This window comes from Capsicum annuum, chromosome 6, assembly GCF_002878395.1.
Source record: "Capsicum annuum cultivar UCD-10X-F1 chromosome 6, UCD10Xv1.1, whole genome shotgun sequence".
Lineage (NCBI taxonomy): Eukaryota > Viridiplantae > Streptophyta > Magnoliopsida > Solanales > Solanaceae > Capsicum > Capsicum annuum.
The window spans coordinates 5766762-5793453 of NC_061116.1; the positions used below are offsets into that span (position 1 = coordinate 5766762).

General features: G+C 36.5%; 2 protein-coding genes across 2 annotated transcripts; both read left to right on the forward strand.

The window, feature by feature from the left end:
* The first annotated feature begins 11698 nt into the window (after positions 1 to 11698).
* Positions 11699 to 13847, forward strand: LOC107875157. Its single transcript, XM_016721770.2, has 3 exons — positions 11699 to 12156; positions 12310 to 12401; positions 12989 to 13847. The coding sequence occupies exons 2-3, from the start codon at positions 12354 to 12356 to the stop codon at positions 13700 to 13702; spliced, it is 762 nt and encodes a 253-aa protein (XP_016577256.1). The 5' UTR covers positions 11699 to 12156; positions 12310 to 12353; the 3' UTR covers positions 13703 to 13847.
* An 8248-nt stretch (positions 13848 to 22095) lies between these two features.
* On the forward strand, positions 22096 to 24566 carry LOC107874492 (putative late blight resistance protein homolog R1B-13). The gene is made up of 4 exons (XM_047414321.1): positions 22096 to 22374; positions 22506 to 23343; positions 23441 to 23730; positions 23814 to 24566. Exons 1-4 carry the CDS (start codon positions 22096 to 22098, stop codon positions 24564 to 24566), a joined length of 2160 nt encoding a protein of 719 aa, XP_047270277.1.
* Positions 24567 to 26692: the final 2126 nt, after the last annotated feature.

Here is a 26692-nt window from a genome sequence, read left to right on the forward strand (position 1 = left end):
GTATTGACCGTCGAGTGAACTCATATATTTTATTGAATATGATATAACTTGATTGAGCAACAAACCCTTTAAGGTTGAATCTATGTGGTGTTCCCACCCCAACTTTATCCAAGGGGTCAAAGACTCCCTTTGCCCCGGGATCCACCCTGGTAGTGTCTATTCCTCTCTTTGAGACAAATGCCAAAGATTGGAGCAGGAATACCTTTGAAAACATTTTCCATAAGAAGAAGAAAATACTGGCCAGATTAGCTGAGATTGAAAGATCTCCCAACTAGTACCTTCATCCATGACTTGGAACAGACCTTCACTAAGGAATTTAGTCAAATCCTCATTCAGGAACAGGAATTCTGGAGATTAAAGTCCAGAATCTCTTGGCTCTCTGAGGGGGATGCTAACACTAGGTTTTTTTCATACCAGTACTCTTAATAGGAGAAGGAGGAATATAATCAATGCCCTCAAGGAGGACAATGGTACTTGAAATTTTTTCAGGGATTCTATTAAAGCTCACATTATCTCCTTCTACTCCTCCCTTTTCACTACTAAGCACTCTTCCTCTTATCATTACCGTCAGTCTAATCCCTCTTCACTACTAACCTTGGTTCATTAACTCTACCTATCTCTGCCTTATCCCTAAATGTGTCAATGCCTCTAGCCTAAAGAACTTTAGGCCTATTGATTTGTGCAACACCTAATATAAGCTTGTCACTAAGATTATTACTTGAAGAATTAGACCTCATCTAGCAAAATTTATTAGTCATAGACATATCAGTTTTCTCCCCAATAGAAGAACCTCTGACAACGCCATCACTATTCAGGAATTGATCACTCGCTTTCAGAAAATGAAAGGTAAACAGGCTAATATGGCTATCAAAATTAATTTGAAGAAAGCTTTTGATAGGATTTAGTGGTCCTTCATTAGATAGGCCCTTGACTTCTTCAATATTCCTCCCAAGCTGTCCTCCTTCATAATGTCTTGTATCTCCACTGCTTCTATTTTTATTCTTATTAATGGGGAAAGAACTAGCTTTTTCAACCCCACCAGAGGCATTAGATGGGGGATCCTATAACACTTCATGTCTGGACCCCGGACGCTACACGGTGCTTACGACCTCGAAGGACCACAAGCTAACTCATGACTGATACCTGCTGTGAGCACTGCATATAATACTGCATATAAATGTGGAAGTTTGCTGAAAATGCCATAAGGTTCATAATCTGAAATCAAAACTGAATTACTGAATATAACACTGAAGACAATGTCTGAAAATTGAATATTATCTAAGCTGGTCTAGTCTGAAAGTCTTAACTAAACTATCTGAATATGGAGTTGATGGGATAAATCCCCAATTAACTCCAACTACTGAAAAGATGAATCTACTGAAATAAAATAGTATCCCCGAAGCATGAGGACTCACTACTATAACTGCTGCTGATATTTGAATCTGACTAAGTCCGGTTGGGAACCTGAGCGTCCGAACCTACATTGTGAAATCAATGTAGCACAAGAAACGAGTATGCGATCAGTACATAGGAATGTACTGGTATGCTAAATGAGGTAAGACTGAATGCATGGGTTCATATGCATGAACAATAACTGATTGAATGATATGCAATAGCTGAATAAGAATACATGAAGAATCTGTAACTACTAAACATACTGAGCATACAATACTACGCATACATACATAAGTCGTGTATCTAATATTATACTGAAACTGATTACTGAGTTCTGATAATTGAGTAACTGATATCTGAGTTACTGATACTGAATTACTGTTACTGAGTGACTGTGACTGACAGTCCTGATTCTGTAGAACTGAACTGAGTTCTATTATGAAAACTGAGCCTGAAACTAAAATTATGGGAGGTAATCATCTAATCGACATACCTCGAAATAAACTGGATTGGGGTTCAACCTGTAACCCCAGTGAGAAGGGTGCTAATACCGTGCCACAGGTACTAACACTGACTGCGAGTCAACCCTAAATGGTAGGAAGACATTTCGTCAATCCTTACTGGCAGAAAAACTCATGAGATATGTCATCCCTTATCTAGCAGGAAGATATCTCAACCTACACTGGCTACGTAGTACTATAACTTAGGGATTGCTAATAAGGGTCAAACCCTAGGCTCGCAGGAGTGCCCCCACCTTGGGTTAGCTCGGTGCTAAATCCTACTCCTAACTGAATGACACCAAATATGATTATTAGACTGAGTTAGACTGGACTGAGTTTCACTGAGTTCTGTAACTGATTGAGTACTACTATTTGTGACATTACTGAGTCTATTTTGTAACTACTGTAGTTCTAGATAAACAACTAGATTTTCGAAATTGAATATCCTAGGACTCGATAGCATCAATATCAAAACACAGCATGACTGTCACTTGTTCACAATCCACTCATTAAGACGATCCATCAAACACTTATAAGGCATGACTTGTACATGAAAGGGGAATCCATGCTAACATGTTATAATTACACTATTTCACTTCACATAGGTATTCTATCAATCACTTGGAGAGCATGCTTAGTTGACATAACAATAAACACATATAATCATCATGGCTACAACATACAACTTGCAAATTGAAGGATTTCACTAAAACTTTTCATGTGTTTAACATGAAAATTCCACCATTCAACATACATCTTATTTCAATTCATGGAACTTAAAATTAATCATGTATTGAAACCCATATAACATCATGAACATGAATACAAACAATTCAAGCATGTAAATCATGAAATATCAAAGCTTGTGTTTTTGAAAAAAGATTCTTGGGCTCCATGGATGAACATCTAACATACCCGAGAGGTAAATTTCTTGTAGTTCTTGGAGATTTTCTTGAGATTTGATCTTGAACCTTGAGAGTTAGAGTTTGCTAATTGAGAGAGAATGCTCTTTGATTTGGGAAAATTGAATATAGATTGACTTAATTAGGTTATTAGGGATTAATAATCGTTATTTGAACTGATTTGGGTTATGGGAAAAGACCCAACTGCCCCTGACTTAAAATTGACTTTCGTTACGTTATTTCTGATTTTGGCCATCACCTCAATGCGGTGGCATCGCGGTGAGCCATTGGAAGTTATCTGATACTTATATAAAAATAGACCATTGCAAAATTGGCCTTCAGTGCGACACGGTGGAATCGCGTCGGGCTACTAGAAAAGGATGATTGGCCTCTGGCGCGATGCGGTGCTATCGCGTTGCACCACTGGAAATTGACTATTGGACCTTGAAATTCATCGTGATGCGGCACCATCACTGTGCCTCACTGGAAACTGACGAATGCCATTTGGACCTTCACCGCGATGCGTTACTGACATATATTGCGGAGTCTGACTGCTGAAACTTAAAATAGCCATAATTTCTTACCCGATTATAGGATTAAGGCGAATTTTAACACTGGAAAGCTACAGTTTAGTTAGTTACTCAGCTACAGTAAAGTTAGTTACGTAGTTATAACTAACTTAAGCAGCCTAGTCAATTGGATAGTGGGTCATGAGCTCTATGTAAACATGTGATCCATTCATTTTTATATAGATATACAACAACAACAACAACAACAAACCCAGTGTATTCCCACTTAGTGGGGTCTGGGGGGGGTAAGATGTACGCAGTCCATACCTCTACCTCTGATGAAGTAGAAAGGCTGTTTCCGAAAGACCCCCAGCTCAAGGCACAAGATATCACACAAACACATAGTAAAGCACAGAAGCAGATGACATAACATAAATACGGCACCCATAAGGAATATAAAACAGAGGAAAGCAGAGGAAAGCACACAGATTCGTAATAAGCATGGAACACTGAATACGGAATCATAACGGGAATAAAAAATAAAAAAACCCCCACCAAGTAATTCCCTACACTAGCGACCCAATCTGGCCCTACTCTTCTGCCGTAATTCGCGTCTTCCAGACCTTCCTATCTAGGGTCATGTCCTCGGTGAGCTGTAACTGTTCCATGTCCCGCCTAATCACCTCACCCCAGTACTTCTTCGGCCTACCCCTACCCCGCCTAAAACCATCCAACGCTAGCCTCTCACACCTACGGACCGGGGCATCCATGCCCCTCCTCTTCACGTGTCCGAACCATCTCAATCGTGCTTTCCGCATCTTACACTCCACTGAAGTCACACCAACCTTCTCCCGGATAGTCTCATTCCGAACTCTATCCCCTCGAGTCAGTCCACACATCCAGCGCAACATCCGCATTTCTGCCACCTTCATTTTTTGGATGTGGGAGTTCTTAACTGGCCAACACTCCGCTCCATACAGCAAGGCCGGACGGACTACCACCCTATAGAATTTGCCTTTAAGCTTGGGCGGCACCTTCTTATCACACAGCACCCTCGACGCGAGTTTCCACTTCATCCATCCCGCCCCAATACGGTGCGAGACATCCTCGTCAATCTCACCGTTACTCTGGATCACGGACCCGAGATACTTGAACTTATCCCTCTTACATACCTCCTGTGCTTCCAGCTTCACTACTACCTCGTTCTCCCGCCTCATGTCATTAAACTTACATTCCACATACTCTGTCTTGCTTCTGCATAGATATACAAACATTACTTTTTCTTTCTCAAAATCTCTCTCTTTTCTCAATCTCATTCTCATTAACTGTTTTCTCGAGTTATTTACTCCTGAGGCAGTAATTTTGATCCTCGAAGTAAAAGTTAGTATCAGTGCAACCTATGATCAATGAAGTGGGTTGAAAACAATGGGAGACTGGAGTTCAACTCTAGAAGCAGCAAAGGCAAAGAATGCAAGTTGTTTTCCTTCCATGTTCATAAGTCCCGGTGCCAGATTTGCCTAATAAGACTACAAATTTTGTTGTGGTGCGCATGATCTGTTGTAAACAACACCGTTATTAAAATAATGAAAAAAAAAAAATACGTTATAGCAATTGCTTTCACGTTTTAATGACATGATTTTATTTGACTATACCCAGACCCCATCTAATGAGAATATACTGGGTATGTTGCTGTTGTTGATTTTATTTGACTATATTTTCTCAAAATGATTATATTTGACTATGTAATGAGCAAACCCTTCGATTAGCTTAATCTTTCAAGTTATATGATTGATAGGTAACATTTTAATACCTTCCACTAATAAATAAAAGTACTTTTAGAACCTTATATAATCACCAACCTGAGGGAGTTTCCTCTTGCTTGAGACAGAATCCATGACATCTGCATTAGGAGCTGTCGAGCTCTTAAAGTTGGCTGGTCGTTTTTCAGCATCTTCTTCATGAAATATGTTCCACATCTACCATTGGCTTGTTATTCTGTTTCTCATATTTAGCTTTACAATTCTCTTGGATGTCGTTCCTTTTAAGGAGTTTCTCCTGGTGATCCTTTTTGTTTCTTTACCTCTATCTCTGTCCTTAAAGTTCAACCGAGGTGATCCTTTTTGTTTTTAACCTCTATCTCTTTCCTTAAAGTTCAACTGAAGAACTGAAAAGATATTTTTGAGTTGGGGGATTTTTCCTTGACAAGGCTTTCAGCAATTGAAGGGGAGCCTTGGAGTAACTGCTAAAGTTGCTGCCATGTGACCAGGAGATCACAGGTTCAAGCTTTGGAAACAGCCTCTGGCAGACTGCGTACGATATACCCTTGTGGTGGGCCCTTCCCCGGACACAGGTTCAAACCTTGGAAACAGCCTCTGGTAAACTGCGTATGATACACCCTTGTGGTGGGGCCCTTCCCCGGACACCGTGCGTAGCGGTAGCTTTAGTGCAACGGGTTGCCCTTTTTTAAAGCTTTCAGCAATTCCTCTTTCAATCTGTTTGCCATTGATAATGCTTGCATGTCTGCTTTTGTCGGATGATTCATAAGCACCTTCATTTACTTCTGCTTCATTGAACTATTCTAGCTTCTTGCTATATAAGCTTAAGTTCTCTCTCTGTTATGTCATTACATGCTAAATAGGCATAGAAACTGTTGGTATCAGAGGATCGGATCTTATTGTTTGAGAACTAAGAGTGCCAATGTTATGAACCAATTGTTCCACATTAGAAAAAATAAAGAAATGCTAATGAGATTATAAGCCAAATGAGTTCTCCCACCTATTAAACTAGTCTTTTGGGTTGGACTCTCTCGTTTGGTTTATAACATTGGTGCTCTCATTGAGAGTTCCACGCGTTGGGCCGTAACTCGGAGTAGTGGTCTGCGCGCTAGGAGTGGTGGCCTGGACCCAAGAGGGGTGCCAGCCGTGACCAACGAGGATCGATCCACGTATGGGGAGCCGCGCGTTGGGCCGTGACTCGTAGTGGTGGGCATAGCCGTGACCAACGAGGATCGATCTACGCGTGGAGCCACGACTCGGAGTGGTGGCCTGGACCCAAGAGGGGTGCCAGCCGTGACCAACTGGCCATAGCCGTGACCAATGAGGATCAATCCACGCGTGGAGCCACGACTCGGAGTGGTGGCCTGGACCTAAGAGGGGTGCCATCCGTGACCAACTGGGCTCAGTCGTGACCAACGAGTCGTTGGTTCTCAAGCGGAGGCAATTGTTATGAACCAATTGTCCCACATTGAAAAAAATAGAGAAATGCTAAGGGGATTATAACCCAAATAAGTTCTCCCACCTATTAGACTAATCTTTTGGGTTGGGTTCTCCCGTTTGGTTTATAACAGCCAATGAGAAAACCTTGGAAGAATTCATCAGATGGTTCTTCCTAGAAGAATTCATCAGATGGTTCTTCCTAGACTCTTCTTGCTTGATTACGTTTTTATCTCACTTGCAAGCTTTCTGATACACTCTTCTGGCTACTTTGAGGTTGTGAAGCAGTAGTTTGGCTCTACACTATATTCTTGCTCTTCAAACAATTTCTTAACTGGGAAGGAAGTATGGGAGTGTCCTAAATGTAGAGAGCATAATAGTGAGCTTACCTTATCAGTAGTTTGAGAGTGAAGCCAGCTGTGAACTGCTATACATTAGCAGATGAAGAGTTGTCAATCATTCTCAAGGTAGAGTTTGAAGGCAATTTGCACCGAATGAATTTAACATCAGATTTGTACAAAAATTTTGATGTGACAGAATTGCAGAGTCTCATTACTCACAGTAATGTTTTCTGTCAAAAACGTTACTGACAGTAACGATTCCTATTTAACGTCATCCACAACTCCTTTTGGTCCGTTAACTTTTTTTAAAGCATAATACGTTACTGGGAACAACGTTTATATTGGTTTAGTAAAGTTTCAAAAAAAATATTACTTTAGTGAATTCATTTAAAAAATGACTTATTTTGGTGCAGAGCTACATAAAACGATTAATGTTTTGTCTCTTGTTCACAAGTTTTGAGATACATTTGTTTGTGGAGCGAATGTGTTTCATTTTAGAAAAGTTACGGGACTAAAGAGGCTTAAGGTTATACCTTAAGGAATAAATAATTTTGATTGAAAACTTGATATAGTGAATTAAAAATTAATGTTAAAAATTAAATAGAATAGGGCCAAGTATGACATTAATTAAACTACTAAAAATAGAATAAAAATATCCTCAATTTGATTTTTAATCCAAAATATTATTGAACTATTATAAATAAGATACTTAATTATATTCCTATTTTGTTAACAGATAATTTTTTATATTTTTAAATATATTTCTTTAATGAGATGGACTCCTAGAATTTTTTTTTTCCCCCTTTATTTCATATTGAGAAAAGTGTCAAATTTATTTTTGATGTAACTGATATAAAATAACTTTACCCATTATTTTAAAATAATCTAGTTTGCAATTCTTTCGTCATCTAAATTTATTATTATTAGATAACGAAAACTGTTTTTCCTATTAACATTTTCTTTAAATGTCATATATTACGTTTTTAAGATTTTAAATCACCACGTATAATATAGAGTCAATTTTGAACTACCATACTTATTGTAGGGTAATTATTGAATACCATATTTCACCTATGCTTCAATTGTGGATAAAATAATGTAATTTAAAAGGACGATTATTCAGCGCACTAATAATTATTCTTTCCCAATGTGAATTTTGAGTATAAAAGGTCAAAACCACTTGAATTTTGAGACATTTATTTTCTTCAAAAAAATCATTGTAAAAGTTAATGAAAATTATATTATTGCAAATTAAACATACCTAAACCCTAATTTGAATTTAAAAAGGCGATCAAATTGATGGTGAAATCAAAATAAAAAAAACATAGTTGAATATATTAGAGCCAATGAAGAATGTAACAACGGTATTCTAATAAAGAGTACGTTTTTCATCTCAAAATAGTTTGACATATAAAAATTTTGCATAATTCTTAATAAAAAATTAATAATGTGTGCAAATTGAAATCCCTACTTAATACCACTACTTAATGTATTATAACTGCTTAAAATTTCAACCCCTTTAACTAATTACATAAATCCTTAATTTGATTTAAAAGTTTGGATAGATCACTGAAAAATGTGATATATTCGTGTAAAATTAAGTGTTGTATCCAAAAAAAAATATGATGTATCCAAAAAAAGCGCTAAATATATCTTTGATGTACTCGACATAAAATAATTTATCCTTAATTTTGTAAGTGTCTAATTCATAACCTTGTCATCCAGATCCCGCGTCGGGACTTGGGCCTATCCACCAAACCGTAAACTAACACCCATCGAAAACGGTAAAAAATGATCCGTTCACACCGTTTCGCCTGTTTGACCGACCAAATGACCCAGACGGCCCTGTCGGACCACTTACTTCCACTCCACAGGCCGCCGATCGATTTTCGCCCAAATCCCGCGCCGGACCCTAGGCCCACCCACTGAACCATGGGGTTACACCCATTGAAAGCGACCAAAAATGGCCTGTTCGCGTAGTTTTGCCTATTTGACCACCCAAATGGCCTAGGCGGTCCCACCACACCTACATCGCTCCACAGCCCGCTGGGGGGGCCGCCGATCGATTTTCGCCCAAATCCCCGCTAGGCCTCGAGCAATTTGAAAATTTATTTTTTAAATTAAAAAATGTCACCTATTAATGAAAGATAGCCAATCGATTACTTTTCATAGAAAAATTATATTATGTATATAAAAAACATGATATTGAAAGAGACTCAATACTCTTCAAGCTAGCTCATCCACTGCTCATCGATTCATGAAAATTACTCCAAGTGAACTGGAGAGGGATATGCACATAAATTATGCCATGTCTAAAATATCTTTTTTTTTTTGAGTTTCTTATCTAAATTATTAAGTACGCTAGTTTCCTAACCGAACTATTATCAAAATGTTTATCGAGATACACCTCAACAATCATTTGTTACTTATTTATTTTGATGTAATGATAGAAAAGTGAGTAATTCGCAGTGTTGCGATAAATATTTGGTGATAATTTAGCTAGGAAATTGGTACACTTGATAGTCATGACACTGCCAGAACAGGTTCTTCTCCATTCTTACACCTTCTTTTGCTTCTTACAAACCAATAATATATGCGTGTTGTTCCGATTCTGGCCAACGTTAAAAAATGTCTAAAAAAAGTCTCATATGAACTATTTGTGAATATTATATTACCAATGAGTACATGATATGGTCATAAACATCTGGTGATAATTTAGTTAGGAAACTGGTACACTTGATAGTCATGACAGTACCAGAACAGGCTCTATATGCGTGTTGTTCCAATTCTTGCCAATGTCAAAAAATGTCTTTAAAAAAAACGTCTCAAATGAACTATTTGTGAATATTATGTAGCAGTGAGTACATGATACGATCATAAACATTTGGTGATAATTTATCTAGTAAACTGGTACACTTTATAGTCGTGACAACACCAACAGGTCCTTCTCCATTCTTACACCTTCTTTTGTTGCTTACAAACCTAAAATATACACGTGTTGTTTCGATTCTTGTCAATGTTAAAAAATGTCCAAAAAAAAGTCTCAAATGAACTATTTGTTATCTACACTTTGACAATTGGCATGTTTATACTCATTGTTCATGACTTGTGCAACTCAAGATACTTTTGATATACCTAATAATCGAGTAGTCTTGGACTTTTGACTTCACTTGCCTCATGTGCGAACCTTTATGGTCAAAAGTCAAAAGTGTTGCCCGTGGATCAAAACTTAAGGTCAAATCTTTGATATGATTCCATCATCTATGATTGAGTTGCGAAAACTTCTGGATAGGTATCCTATATCTGAACCGAATTCTTTCTGATTAAGGAATCTCTTTCTAGTTGCTCTGAAATAATTATGAGATTCTCTAGAAGAAATATGGGGTTCTGCTTTGGCGGCAACATGCTTGGTCCCATTTATGGCGTCAAATTAATATGTTCTAAGAAGAAAGATTGAAATATCAATCTCATCGAGATCATTAATCTCATACCAAATCCTATCAATCCAATCACTTTTTCAAAAAATACGAGAGATCTAAGTCATGCAAGTAAAAAGATCATGTGTACTTGAAATTTTGTCCATAGGGTAACCAGAGTCAAAAGAGCAATCACACTTTACATATCTTCTCAAAAATTATGTTTTCTGGACTCTTTAATAATGTCTAGGGGTTCGTGTTGGATCCTCTTAAAGAAGTTTATTTTTAGAGAATCCGAAATTAGTGTAACAACATTTTTGAAGAGTTCGAGCAACACATATATATGTAAAGTATATACAAATATGAGAATGGTTGCCACCTATCAACATATTCTAACTAACCTCAATAATTTGGTGTCCTATTTTTACCCCACCTCCTTTTCTGTGTATCTTCTCCATACAAATGTTATCAAGTTAATACAGTCATACACAAAAACAAAAACAGATTCACATCTAGAGGAAAGATGATAAGAATCTAAACTAATATCCGTTTAGGTAAAAGTAAATCTTTCCTTGTCTATTTTATAATTTTTACTAAGGCATAATACATAAATGTGTCTGTTAACTTGGCTTCAACTTGTATCTATGTCCTCTAAATTTGAGTGTGTACAATCAGACACTTAAATTTGTATAAAGTTAAACAAGTAGACATATATTTCCTTCGTGGCATAATATATCTAGGACGTGGACAAGAATTATCCACATAAGACAGATGTGTCTGTTTGTTCAACTTCATACAAGTTTAAGTGCCTACTTATATACTTCGAAAGTTAAGGTCATAAATGTGATTTGAGGCTAAGTTAAAGGGCATGTTTATGTATTATGTCTTTTACTGATCAAGCAACACCTCTCTACTGTTATTTATGTTATTTATTTAGTACTACCACCATTTATTTTACTTGTCACATTTCACTTCATAAGACTCAATTTGACTAATCTAGAAAGATAATTAGAATAGAATAGAATTCAAAAATCCTATCAGTATAAAAAAGTGTAGCCTGATGCACTAAAGCTCCCGGTATTGTAGGGTCTAGAGAAGGGCACCAACATAAGGGTGTATTGTACACAACCTTATCTTACATTTCTACCAAAGACTATTTTCAAGGCTTGAGTCCATGAAACTTAAATAGCCAAGTGACTAATCTTACCATCAATGCTACATGTTGACTAGTTCAAACATATAATTGGCCCAACCTCTTTTCTGTGTATCTTTGTTAGAGTGGGTAAAAGTCCCACATTGGTTGGGGATTGGACTAGTAGAGTGGGTAAAAGTCCCATATTGGTTGGGGAATGGACTAGTAGTTTACTTATATGGACTTGGGTAATCCTCCCCTCATGAGCTAGCTTTTGAGGTTGAGTTAGGACCAAGGTTCATTCTTGACATGGTATCAGAGCCAGGTCCATCCCCGTTTTGGGCTCCCGGTCCACGCGCCAGTGCCAGTTAGTACTGGGCGTGAGGGGCGTGTTAGAGTGGGTAAAAGTCCCACATTGGTTGGGGAATGGACTAGTGGTTTGCTTATATGGACTTGGGTAATCCTCCCCTCTTGAGCTAGCTTTTGAGGTTGAGTTAGACCCAAGATTCATTTCTTAACAATCTTCTCCTCCGTACAAATTTTATTAAAGCTAATACTTTGATACTTTGCTGCAAAGGGGAACATTATTGTCTTACGATCAATGCTGCATGTGTTCACTAGCTCCAAACATATTTTTTCTGCCTAACCCTTCTCTCTTTATCTTCTCCTCCACACAAATCTTATCAAGTTAATATAGTCATACACAAAAACAAAGAGCAGCCATTTCAGACTTTTCATCAACAAAAAAGGTTTGTCTTATAGTGTGTTTAATTATCGTATTCACATCTGTAATTTCACTCTTTGGAGTCGACGAAAAATAATGACTTATTTATATGTGCAAAAACGTACGTTTTTCGCTATGAAATGAAATTAATTTTATGCTTCTTTCTTTTTTACATCAGATCCGGAGAATTTGGCTAGTGAAACTTGAAAGATACTTACAGTCATGGAAAAACAAGGAGAAATAGAGAAAGGAAAAGCAAATAATTTTGAGGTATGTCATGATCACTGAACTTTACTTGTTGTATGTATCTGTTAATTAGCTACTTATATAAACTAATTTTGACTCACTAAAATATAATCACAAAATTAAACTTTTGTCACATTTAAGTCACTGAACTATGTGTTAATTATCCTGAAAATACAATTCACTGAAAGGTCAGATTGTAAAATCGAGATTAAATGTATACATGTTTTGTCAGTAGAGGAGGTAGTTCTGGCCAGTTTTCCTTTAATTAAATCCATGTGGCTTTTGTTTTAACAAAAAAAAAATAAAATAGAAAAATAATTTTAACATAGACTATTTCACTTTCACTAGTCAAAAAGGGCATATTAGAGTCATTGGTGTAACACCACGGGTATAAATAGACCATGTTTGGATTTGTATTATTTGAATTTTTTTCGTAGAAGATAAAGCATGTAACAAGTATCCGATAATTTTTGATGAAGTATTAGGTCAGATAGATAACATCAAATTCATACAAAATACATGTGCACGTGTTGGTTGCCTATATAGAGTAATATTGTATGGTATATATGTTCTCTATGAAAATTTTGATATAATATCTGGTCATTTTTCAGGTGTCATTTTCTGCTCTTCGCAAGGATGTTGACAACGTTTTGGATTTCATGGAGAGGTTAAAGAATGAAGAAGATCAAAATGTTGTTAATGTGTATCTAATTGAAAGGCTGAGACTTGAACTGGCATTTATTTGTATCTACGTCCAGCTTTCTTATTCTGATTTGGATACAATGACTGCTTCAAGTCAAGGGGTTAAAGATATGCTTCGATCAATTTTGAACGCTGTTGGCAACAATGTCAGGTGTAAATACAACATGGATCATGTCCTTCCTAGCCTCACGGATAATATCGATGATTGTGTCAGCTCGTGTCATCATTATACATCAAGTGCCACCATGACTGAGGAGCAGTTGAACTTCCTCCTCTTGAATCTCCATCATATATCCAAGTATTATGGTGAACAGATATTTCGATTAGAGATTCTTCAGAATGTATGTGGAAACGTAGGAGATTTCCATGGGTTGATAGTGAATGGTTGCGTTGAGCATAAAATTGTTGAATATGTCTTACCTCAGCTCCAATATATGGCTGACAGAGTTGGGCGCTTCATTATGTATTCGTTTCACTCCAACCTGGCTCATCTACTCTTGAAGGTTATCCCAATTGAACTGGAGGTCATTCACATATGCTTTACAAATTTGAGAGCATCAACTTCAGCGGAAGTTGGACGCTTCATTAAGAATCTCCTGGAAATCTCTCCGGACATTCTGTAACGCCCCGGAAACGGGTCCCCAGACGTCACACGGTGGTTAAGTCATAAGTGACCCCAAGCTAATCCTTCTACTGGTATAACTCATAAGCAACTGAATAAAAAGTATAAATCTGTACAAATTAGCGGAAAACAACTCTTTTGATCAATACAAAACTAAATTTACAAGATTACAACTCTGCTTTGCAAATCAAAACTGAAACTGAATACATCAACTTCTACTGACTGTCTGTGAAGCCTCTACTAGTACTGACTTTAGATAGCCGGGTCATGACTCCCAACTATCCCAACTCAATACGACTGAAATAGGAAAATAAAGAACTACTCAAACTGTCTATCTGGCTCAAACCCTTGAATTAAAAGGATTCATCACCTGCTGACTGGAAGCTGCGAGCTGATTGAATCTGAATGTGCATACTATGTCTCGTATCTACATTATGAGACAATGTAGCACATAGACGTATATGTGGATCAGCACTTTGGGAATGTACTGAGTATATGGGGGTGTATGCAATTAAATAATCAATATCATAAATCCTTATAGAAAACATGCATACTAGTATAGATGACTCACATAGCTTGAATTAAAACCATCATAATCATGAATAAGAAAACAGGTAATATAAATCACGTGAGTCATTGCACTTCATTCTAAATCTGCATTCTTTCTTTATTCTCAAACTTGTAAAATAGATAAAGTCTTAAAACAACATCTTTCAGAGCATACACTTTAATCTCATGAAAACTAGGAACTTTTTTGGAAACTTACAGATTTTGACACTTGAGAGCCTTAGAAATCTTGGACTCATAGCTTTCAAAATACATATACTTGTATCTTAGATAGAGTGGGGGACTACTTTAGGAGTTTCTTCTAACCGACATAAACCATGTGAGCTACATGGAGTCCAACGTCTTACCCACGTTGGGGAGAGCTGTTCTATCCTTGCCATCGGATAGAACCTTAACTTTAGTGATCACTATCTTAACCCACTTGGGGTATATCAGAAACCAACGGGGGCACGTAGTTCTGAGGCATGAAACCTCGGAATCAAGCACAACTCGATGCTAAATACTACTCCCTTACTTAGCTCAGAACTTTAGAAAATCCACCTTAAAACATTTCAATAATATGCAATGGGAGCCAAAATGCATCCCCTTTATCTCAAAATCAAGAATGTGGATTTCTTTCTTAACTTAGGGTCAAAACTGACTTCTTTCTTGAAATCTTGATAGACTTATCATTTAAAGCTTTAAAGATCTCATAATAATGGAAATATGAACATACTTCTTGATATTCTTTAAAAGTCATCAACAACTCATTCTCAAAACTCATAATTCAACAATAAGGCTTTGCTCATAACAACAAGTCTTGACAATACTTGAAAATATGAAATCAATATAGGAATGTGCAATTTATATCATGAACTCTCAATTTATGTCATAATTAAACAAGATAATCATGCAATTCAAGACTTGAACAATTTCATAATCTCATAAACTTGAAATATAGCAAAATAATATGAATTCATCTTGGAAATACGAAATTCTATAAGAAAAACTAAAACTTTTGGGCACAAGAACGAAAGGGTGTTCTTGTTCAAAACCCACATACCTTAAACTTGGAGCTTTTGGATGACTTTAAACATTCCGGAAGGTTATTCACGAACTATTAGGTATCCCTCATAGCCCTCTTAACGGGGAATTCAAATATGCAAGAATTATCGAATTCTCACGGTTGAATCTCTAGATAATTGGGTTTTTATGTTGAAACCCTACCCTTGTGGTTGAAGGTGTGCAGAGAATTTTGAGACGTTTAACTAAAGAGAATGGAAGATAATAAGCTCCTTGAGGGTTATAAGTCGTGGGAAGTGAAGGAAAAAGACCAAAATACCCTTACTAAACTGCTTCCCAGTTGCTGACAATCTAAGGCTGACGACATTTATTGATAATCTATCACAGACGTGATACGTTATCAGAGATGTCGTCACACAGTTTTCCAAGATGACATGCTGGAGTAAAATGGGCATAACTTTTTTCTCCGATATTGGATTTAGGCAAAATTTTTGGAAAGATAATTTGAAGATCTTTCATTTGATATATAGTAGGCCACCCAGTTCGTCATATACAAGGAGTTATGGTCGATTGAAGTTGACTCAAGTTTCGACGCTCACTAAATTTCGAATGATAGGAAAGCTTTCAACTAGACCTTGAGTTAGGGGATCTCTATCATCTCAATTCATGCTCAAATAGGTTCCCATACTACATAATTGATTAACATACCAAGTTTGCATAGGATTTATGGATTTTGGAACATCTACACGTAAAAAAGACGATTTTCGTTCTAGCCCAAAATACGGGGTGTTATATTATCTCCCCCTTGGGATCATTCATCCCCGAATGTTGCTCTTTAGGTTAAGAATACAGAGAAAACTGAGGATACATAGTTGAAATAACTTAGTAAATTGAATCTATATCTTTCTAAACTTTGGCATACTTTAATGAATGCATATACGAATGATAAGAATAGCTATCTAACTAAATCTTTGATTAGAGAGGAGATGAATGACGGAGGGCTGTTACCTTCGTCTGAATCTAAGCTAACTTGCCCTTTTTACTCATTTATGAAGAGCTGACTCATGCTGAGAGTTTAGAATTTGCTTGATGTGCTCATGGTACGATCATACTTATAGACTACGAGGTGATAGTTTATGCAGGCACAAATCATGAGAAAACAAGGCTAAGATCACACAATGGGTATAACAGTATCTGAGCTGGAATACTTGGAAAACAAAGATCGTTCGGTGAATACTTATGAACTGAATCATAAATACATATCCAAATTCTGAAACTGATGCCTAATACATATACTGAGCTTAATTCGCAATTGCGAAACTATTTCGGAATGACCGTACTTATAAAACTTCAGGTAGCAAAACTAGGCTAGTTCGAAAAATGGAAATCCATAGAAATCTATATGCATGATTGTTAAACTAAACTGCTGTCTATTCAAACTGAATCATACTAGATACTAATGCTCAAGTGGAGGGTTTCTTCAACACCCCTCTAGGGAGTTCTAACGATTTGAAGGAGCCAAGAATTTTGGTCAAGATCTGAACAAGACATCTGAATAAGGGATTACAATATTGCTACAATTCCATGGCTTGGAATCATAGACCTTTGAATCGTAGACTGGGGGGTAGAATTTACTTGGCTTTAGGAATGCATCACCTTACTTAAAACTTAGACACACTTCTAAAATATTCTATCAACTATTCCTTTACCATAAAAACCACACTTATTGATTCATCTTCAATCCTAACCCGCAATCACAGGGTACACCACATAACACTGTACTACTAGTCTGAACCGTAATTCAACACACCCTGCACTTCACAACTTCTCATCTCATGAAAATCTTCATTACTACTCCAACAACCACATTCAACTTCGTACTAAACATTTTACTAACGTGCAGTGCATTCATCTAAATATACAAACATGATGTTCAAGCCTCACTTCTATAACCACATATGCACTTCTAAACACACTCCCCTAAAATACCTTTGTCACAACTTACAAACCTCTATCAAGAACAACTTCCATGCCGTACTCCCAAGAAGACATACATAAGATTTCAACTACCCGAACATCTCATATAAAACTTTGACTAACCATGACGGATATTAAAGACTTGGCTTCAATCTTACTTCACACTTTACTACCTTAGCTAAATTTATGGATACAACGATCTTCCAGTAACAAGAAATGTTTACTCTCTCCCATCCAGACAACTGATTATTATCACTATCTTGATCGAAGGAAAGGTAATACAAGGTTAGAACATGAGGGCCCAAAATATGAGGGGATACTATGAATAAATTGACACTCAACTAAGGCTTGAGGAATAGAATAGATAGCATCATAGACTTATCAAAGAAGTATAATCTGAGGACATGCAAGATATAAATCCGAATTTCGCTGATCATTAAAAGTATTGCTTGAGTACATGGACTGAACATACTGCAAATCTTGAGTACATGAGTCATGAGCTGCATGACCTGAATTTGGATTTCATAACTTATGGAATGTGATTCTAACTGTTGAAAGGACTGGAACTCCTCATTTTTGGGAACTAGGAGAGTACATAATTCTCCATCATGTGCATGAACATGAATTAAGATCATGGAACTGAACGTAAGGCATGAGTAGGTATTGGGACAATTGAAAATACTGAAATAAGATTGGGTCAAGCATTAATCTTTCTCATAGCTATTCTACAACTTACTGGTACATCTACTAGAATTTGAAGGATTGACTTGGTTACTTGCTCTATCATCTCCCCCTAAGATGTAAGCCATCACTCTAAAGCTATGAACCACTATATAAACTCTAGTCTAACTACAATCACTTTACTCTAGAGTCTGGGATATAGCAACACACATGAATAAAAGAACTTAACCCAAATGACTACACCTGAAAGTGTAAACCCAACTTCTAATACTCACTTCTGAGCTACACCCTATCTTTCTATAGCCCTAATAATCATCATATAACACTTGAACACTTACTAAATTTGAATCTGCATGAGCATCCCTATAGTTAGAGTGCACACCATCTAGTGCTTCAACTCTTATTCCTATTTGCTAAATCTTTGAAATTTCAAACTTAGATTCTAACGCGTAACATAGGTATCTCCAAACCTTTGATGGACTATACAACTTCTGTCATAGTCTACCAATATCATGCTTGTAAACTTATGTTTCTAATCCATGAGAATCACATTCATACTTAAAAAGGCTCAACATCTTCAATCAAACTCCTTAACTTAGCTATCAAGAACATTACTCATTATCTAACTAGTCTTTCTCCACCTAACATTTCAACGGTACTACCGACCCCACAGCATGCAATAATACTTAAAAAAAAAAATAATGAAGCCCCATAGCACCTTGGGTGTACTTCTGCATTATATATACAATGTCAAACTTGATTACGAATCAAGTAAACTTATGCTCTTGCATACACTGTTCAAGCCTACTATATCACTTCATTACTAACTCAATCCTATGCACAAGATTTGGCTATACATATAGTTAGTGAATTGCCCTTACCACTTTTCTTGTCACTACACCTCTAAACCTTCAGTTTCAACCAACACAAAAACAACAAGATGCACAACAAGTTGCTAGTGAATCAAAATAGGTCTCACACGGCTTCACTAGACTTTGATTTTTCAACAAAACAATGATAACAAGGTTACAAGAGATAGAAACTTGACACACGATATTCAATGATCTAAGAATACACATCTTATTATGTTTTACTTGCGTGAATCATAAGAGTGAGGACATAACTCTGATCTTGAGAGACTTATAACACACTAGAATGCTACTCTCAAGCCACTTTGTGTGACTTCTGAAGCTTCTTGCTAGCCAATCTGAGAGCGTTATCTAGGGAGGAACTGGAACTTATTAATCATCCTATCTTAAGAATAATACATGGATAGAGAAGTATACATGGATAGGGAAGTATAGCTTTACATTATAGATTCTGAGGAGGAATCTAAAAGTACATCTGACTTGGGCTTAGTGCATGACTTTTATGAATCATGAATAAAGCACTTCAATCATCGGAACTCAAAAACGCTGATGGGATACTTTCTAGCTCGCTTACAATCTGATAACTATCTATGGAGACTATTTGAGAAAGCACTATCTGTAAAGATTTAAGCTTGACTGTTTCTGATACCTTAAAAATAAGGCAGAGATGGCTCAGATAGAGTAAGATGAGAATCTGTGTTTCTTAAAGAGCATTCTATAGCACGGTCTGAGACTTGAAAGAATGGAGACATTTCCTAAATGCATTGTAGCCTCTCGATGAAAAGTACATACGTCTCCGTACCATTCCGCAAGACTCTACTAGACACGGCTTCACAGACACCCTAGGACTCTTGAACTTTGTGCTCTGATACCAAGTTTGTAATGCCCCAGAAATGTGTCCCGAGATGTCACACGGTGCTTAGGGTCATAAGTGACCCCAAGCTAACCCTTCTACTGGTATAACTTATAAGCAACTGAATAAAAAGTATAAATCTGTACAAATTAGCGGAAAACAAATCTTTTCTGTATCTGATCAATACAAAACTAAATTTACAAGATTACAACTCTGCTTTGCAAATCAAAACTGAAACTGAATACATCAACTTCTACTGATTGTCTGTGAAGCCTCTACTAGTACTGACTTTAGATAGCCGGGTTATGACTCCCAACTATCCCAACTCAATACAACTGAACTAGGAAAATAAAGAACTACTCAAACTGTCTATCTGGCTCAAACCCTTGAATTAAAAGGATTCATCACCTCCTGACTGGAAGTTGTGAGCTGACTGAATCTGAATGTGCATACTAAGTCTCGTACCTATATTATGAGACAATGTAGCACGTTGGCATATATGTGGATCAGCACTTTAGGAATGTACTGAGTATATGGAGGTGTATGCAATTAAATAATCAATATCATAAATCCTTATAGAAAACATGCATACTAGTATAGATGACTCACATAGCTTGAATTAAAACCATTATAATCATGAATAAGAAAATAGGTAATGTAAATCACGTGAGTCATTGCACTTCATTCTAAATCTGGATTCTTTCTTTATTCTCAAACTTGTAAAATAGATAAAGTCTTAAACACAACATCTTTCAGAGCATACACTTTAATCTCATGAAAACTAGGAACTTTTTTGGAAACTTACAGATTTTGACACTTGAGAGCCTTAGAAATCTTGGACTCATAGCTTTCAAAATACATATACTTGTATCTTAGATAGAGTGGGGGACTACTTTAGGAGTTTCTTCTAACCGACATAAACCGTGTGAGCTACATGGAGTCCAACGTCTTACCCACGTTGGGGAGAGCTGTTCTATCCTTGCCATCGGATAGAACCTTAACTTTAGTGATCACTATCTTAACCCACTTGGGGTATATCAGAAACCAACGGGGGCACGTAGTTCTGAGGCATGAAACCTCGAAATCAAGCACAACTCGATGCTAAATACTACTCCCTTACTTAGCTCAGAACTTTAGAAAATCCACCTTAAAACATTTCAATAATATACAATGGGAGCCAAAATGCATCCCTTTTATCTCAAAATCAAGAATGTGGATTTCTTTCTTAACTTAGGGTCAAAACTGACTTCTTTCTTGAAATCTTGATAGACTTATCATTTAAAGCTTTAAAGATCTCATAATAATGGAAATATGAACATACTTTTTGATATTCTTTAAAAGTCATCAACAACTCATTCTCAAAACTCATAATTCAACAATAAGGCTTTGCTCATAACAACAAGTCTTGACAATACTTGAAAATATGAAATCAATATAGGAATGTGCAATTTATATCATGAACTCTCAATTTATGTCATAATTAAACAAGATAATCATGCAATTCAAGACTTGAACAATTTCATAATCTCATAAACTTGAAATATAGCAAAATAATATGAATTCATCTTGGAAATACGAAATTCTATAAGAAAAACTAAAACTTTTGGGCACAAGAACGAAAGGGTGTTCTTGTTCAAAACCCACATACCTTAAACTTGGAGCTTTTGGATGACTTTAAACATTCCGGAAGGTTATTCACGAACTATTAGGTATCCCTCATAGCCCTCTTAACGGGGAATTCAAATATGCAAGAATTATCGAATTCTCACGGTTGAATCTCTAGATAATTGGGTTTTTATGTTGAAACCCTACCCTTGTGGTTGAAGGTGTGCAGAGAATTTTGAGACGTTTAACTAAAGAGAATGGAAGATAATAAGCTCCTTGAGGGTTATAAGTCGTGGGAAGTGAAGGAAAAAGACCAAAATACCCTTACTAAACCGCTTCTCAGTTGCTGAAAATCTAAGGCTAACGACATTTCTTGATAAGCCATCACAGACGTGATAGGTTATCAGAGAAGTCGTCACTCAGTTTTCCAGGCTGACATGCTAGAGTAAAATGGGCATAACTTTTTTCTCCGATATTGGATTTAGGTAAAATTTATATCATTGGAAAGATAATTCTAATATCTTTCATTTGATATATAGTAGGCCACCCGGTTCGTCATATACAAGGATTTATTGTCAATTGAAGTCGACTTAAGTTTCGATGCTCACTAAAACTCAAACGATAGGAAAACTTTCAACTTAACCTTGAGTTAGGGGATCTATATGATCTCAATTCATGCTCAAATAGGTTCCCACACTACATAATTGATTAACATACCAAGTTTGCATAGGATTTATGGTTTTTTGAACATCTACACGTAGAAAAGACGATTTTCGTTCTAGCCTGAAATGCGGGGTGTTACACATTCTTAGAGAGTATCTGATCTATCTATAAGAGCACATGGTAAATGTCATTACCGCTGCAACTCCAGGGGATCAAAACATTCATGTCATGATAGAGTTCCTATTAATTATTCTTACTGATATGCTGAAGGACTTTATTCATCATGACAAATTATTGGATCTTTTGGCACGTGTTGGAGCACTTATCAGGGAGGTATCAACTCTCGTTCACGACTTAGAAGAAATACCAAGGAATGAAGAGAGTGCCGATGAAGCAAATCGGGCAACTCTAGACTTGCTGGAAATATTGAACTCCTCAAGGAAGATCTCAAACATGGTTATCTTAAAGCTCTGAACCCATGTCAATGGTGCCTCCCCATGAGTGATGGACCATTCTTCATGCATCTGCTCCATAGACACTTAAAATATTTGCTAGATTCCAATGCTTATTCAATTTCTTTTATAAAGGAAGAAATTGGAGTGTTGAAAGAAGACATAGGATTCATAAGTTCATTCTTCATGAATGCTGAGAAAGGATTGTATAAAGATTTGTGGGCATATATTTTAGATGTGGCATACGAAGCAAAAGATGTCATTGATTCAATTATTGTTCGAGATAATGGTATCTTACATCTTATTTTCTCACTTCCCATTACGATAAAAAAGATGCTTATCAAAGAAGAAGTCTCCAAAATATCTGAGAAGATTCCAAAGAACAAGAGCCTCATTGTAGTAAACTCTACTAAGAAAGTTGAAAACAAGTCATTGACAACTGATAAAATAATTGTAGGTTTTGAGAAGGAGACAAACTGGTTAATTAGTAAGCTCACCAGTGGGCCGAAAGATCTTGATGTCATTTCAATCACTGGTATGCCGGGTTCGGGCAAAACTACTTTGGCGTACAAAGTATACAATGATAAGTCAGTTGCTAGACGTTTTGACATTCGTGCATGGTGTACAGTTGGCCAAGAATGTGATAAAAGAAATTTGTTGAATAAAGTTTATAATCAAGTTACTGGCCCAGATTCAAAATTGATTGAGAATATTGATGTTGCTGATGAGCTAAGGAGACATATACTTGGAAAGAGGTATCTTATTCTCTTAGATGACTTGTGGGATACTGATACATGGGATAAGTTAACAAGACCTTTTCCTCTAGCTGACAATGAAAGTAGAATAATTTTGTCATCTCGAGATATGGAAGTGGGTTTGTATGGAAAGTGCAACACTGATCTTCTTAACCTTCGATTGCTAAGACTAGAAGAAAGTTGGGAGTTATTAGAGAAAAGGGCATTTGGAGAACAGAGTTGCCCTGATGAACTATTGGAAGTCGAAAAAGAAATAGCCCAAAAATTGTAAGGGACTTCCTTTGATTGTTCATCTGATTGCTGGAGTCATTGCAGGTTTGGAAAAGAAAAAGGCTGTGTGTCTTGAAGTTCAAAATAATTTGAATCCCTATATTTTGAACAGTGAAGTTGATGTGATGAAGGTTATAGAATTAAGTTATGACCATTTACCTCTTCAACTGAAGCCGTGTTTTCTCTACCTTGCACATTATCCGAAGGACACACAAATCAGTAGAGATTTGTTGAAAATGTATTTGCGTGCTGAATGGCTTGTTAAAGAGAAAAGGATGAAGAGTGTGGAAGAAGTGATGGAGGCTTATTTGGATAATTTAATTTTCAATATCTTGGTAATTACTTTCAATGAGATAGGTGATCACCTGACTTGCCAAATTCATGATCTTGTGCGCGACTTTTGTTTGATAAAATCAAGAGAGGAAAAGTTGTTTGGCAAGGTGATACATCTTCTTCTTCTTCTTCTTCTTCTTCAGATTTGATGCCACAGATAGTACAGATTTATTATGATAAGGAGCACTTTGGGCCTATCAATTTTGTCCTGCTTGATTCAAAAAGGGAAAGGCATTCTGGTAAACACCTATATTCTTTGCGGATAAGTGGAGACAAGATGAAAAATCGTCTTTCTGATGCATGTCACCTAAGAGACTTGAGGCTTCTTAGAGTGTTGTTCCTGTGTCCCTCTTTTATGATGGTGAAAGATTCTTTATTGAATGAAATAGGCATGTTGAATCACTTGAGGTTCTTAAGAATTGAGACAAAATTTAAATCTCTGCCTTCATCTTTCTCAAACCTCAGAAATCTAGAATCCTTGGTGGTGACTAACAAAGGATCAACCTTGGTACTATTACCGAGAATTGGGGATCTTGTAAAGTTGCGAGTGTTGTACATTGACGCTTGTTCTTTCTATGATATGGATACAGATGAATCAATACTGATAGAAGAGGACTCAAAGTTAGAGAAATTAAGAGCAATAGAGATCCTTGTGCTTTCCTATTCGAAAGAAACAGAGGATATTTTCAAAAGGTTTCCCAATCTTCAAAGGCTTGTATTTCATCTCGAGGAATCATGGGATTATTCAACAGAGCGATATTGGTTCCTAGAATTAGATTTCCTTCATGAACTAGAATCCCTCCGAGTAGATTTTAAAAGTTCAAACACAAATTATTAGGGTTTTTGTCCTGATTTTCTTACTATATTTAAGTTTTATTTTTTCTTAGAAGGAAAATAAAAGTTACCATAATTACTTTTACTTTTCTTGAAAGAAAAAAATATAATTCTTTTCCATATTTGGCTAACCTCTTTTTTGGAGGAAAGATTTTGGACATCTATAAATAAAAGACCCCCCTTCTCATACCATAACACAATAGCATCCACAAAGTAGTCTTTTAAGATTTTCGTTTAGGGGGAGATTTTCTCTCTTATTAGTTTTATGTTTTTAATATTAGGTTTTTATATGTAAGTCAATTGGCCAAATTACATAATAATATTATGTTTTTAGTATGTTTTTCTTTGTCATCTGAGTTATTGTCTTTATGGTTTGGAACTAATAGCTTCCGCATGACGCCCTCTCGATTTTGAACCCAACAAGTGGTATCAGAGCCTATGGTTCAGATTGAGGACATGTTGAGATCAAAGTTGCAACCGATTTGATGATAATGAAGATATATGCCCAAAAAGGCTACATGTGGAGAAAAAGATTCAAATAAATTTTCAACGATCCTGCTGCTAATCCATCTTTAAAATCAAAATCAATTTTCAACCCATGTTTCTGGGCTTCAATTTTCAACCCATACTTGGTTTAACGCTTGGGATCCTTTCAACTCTTAACGCATGGGATCCACTTTTAACCTGTGCTTTCTTTCAATGCACAAGGCTCTACTTTCAACCCCAGTAACATGGGGCTCCAATAATATTAACCCATTCTTCTATTTTCAATGCATAGGGCTCCAGTTTTTAATAAATATCAACTTTTAATCATGGTAAGCAACAGTGATATATGAAGATCGTGTGAAGGAGGATCAAGAATATTCCGTCAAGAAAATCAAGCCAAAAAAGGGAGTTTTGTTAGGGTTTTTCTCCTAATTTTCTTACCAAATTTAAGTTTTATTTTTATTAAAAGGAAAATAAAAGTAATACCATAATTACTTTTATTTTTCTAAAAGGAAAATATAAAAATTTTTCATATTTGGCATACCTCTTTCTTGAAGGAATGATTTTGAACCTCTATAAATAGAAAATCCCTCTTCTCATACAACAACACAAGAGACTCCACAATGTAGTCATTTAGAGTCTTTGTTTAGGGGGAGATTTCTTCTAATAGGTTTAATGTTTTTCAATATTAGGTTTTATATTATGAAGGCCGATTGGCCAAAACATATAGTAATTTAATGCTTTTAAGTATTGTGTTCTTTGTCATCTGATTTATCATCTCATGGTTTGAAAACTTTAAGCTTCCGCATGACGACCTCTCGAATTCGAACCCAACAAGTGTAAGGGTTTTTGTCCTGATTTTCTGTCACGACCCGAACTAGGGCCTGGCCGTGATGGACATCTTGAACCTGAGGGCCCGAAACGTCCCTCTCTATCTGGTAAGCATGCATATATTTATATAAATAAGAAGATGTGGAAACATAATTTGCTATGGAAACATGGTCAATTCTGAATTCAGCATAAGTATGAAAACAGAAAATCAACTATATCTAATAACATTTGACTCAGTCTGCAAAATCTCTACTACAGAAAAATCTGACAACTGTCTGAAAACTGGGACAAGGCCCCCAGTTGACCAAAACAATAATAAGGAACATAATCTGAAAGACGGGCCTTCTGGAATAGAGAAGGCTCACCAACTAATCACTGCAACTCTGTCTGACGAATCTACTGCCTTTCTGGACCCCTAGACTAAGCCTCAAAACCTGTAGGGAGGAGGGGGGAAGGGTCAATACAGATGTACTGGTACGCAAAGAAATCCAAAATAAAGCTTATATGTAAATAAAATAGTTTGAGAAACAACTTTGTCAAAACATTATACATCAAGTGGATTTCGAAACACATGGGCACATTTCTGAAAAACATGTAACTTGCCTATCAATGCAAGTTCTGATCTGTATATTACTTCTGAGTTAGGTGGCACTCCCCTACAATTCTAATATTTCATGGGTGGTATGGAATTCGCCATTGACTCGGCGGGGAAGCCCCCAACCCAAGTGTGCCGCAAGGGTTGGAGTTCCTGAATCTGATACGCCACAGGGCTCTAGGACAGCGCAATAAATAAACTCGAATTGGCAAATCACG

Coding starts and splice junctions, on each gene's coding strand:
- LOC107875157 (XM_016721770.2), top strand. CDS start 12,354: ATGGAAAAACAAGGAGAAATAGAGAAAGGAAAAGCAAATAATTTTGAG. Junction 12,402..12,988: donor GAAAAGCAAATAATTTTGAG/GTATGTCATGAT, acceptor GTCATTTTTCAG/GTGTCATTTTCTGCTCTTCG.
- LOC107874492 (XM_047414321.1), top strand. CDS start 22,096: ATGGTAAATGTCATTACCGCTGCAACTCCAGGGGATCAAAACATTCAT. Junction 22,375..22,505: donor CAAGGAAGATCTCAAACATG/GTTATCTTAAAG, acceptor TCTTTTATAAAG/GAAGAAATTGGAGTGTTGAA. Junction 23,731..23,813: donor ATTTAATTTTCAATATCTTG/GTAATTACTTTC, acceptor GATAAAATCAAG/AGAGGAAAAGTTGTTTGGCA.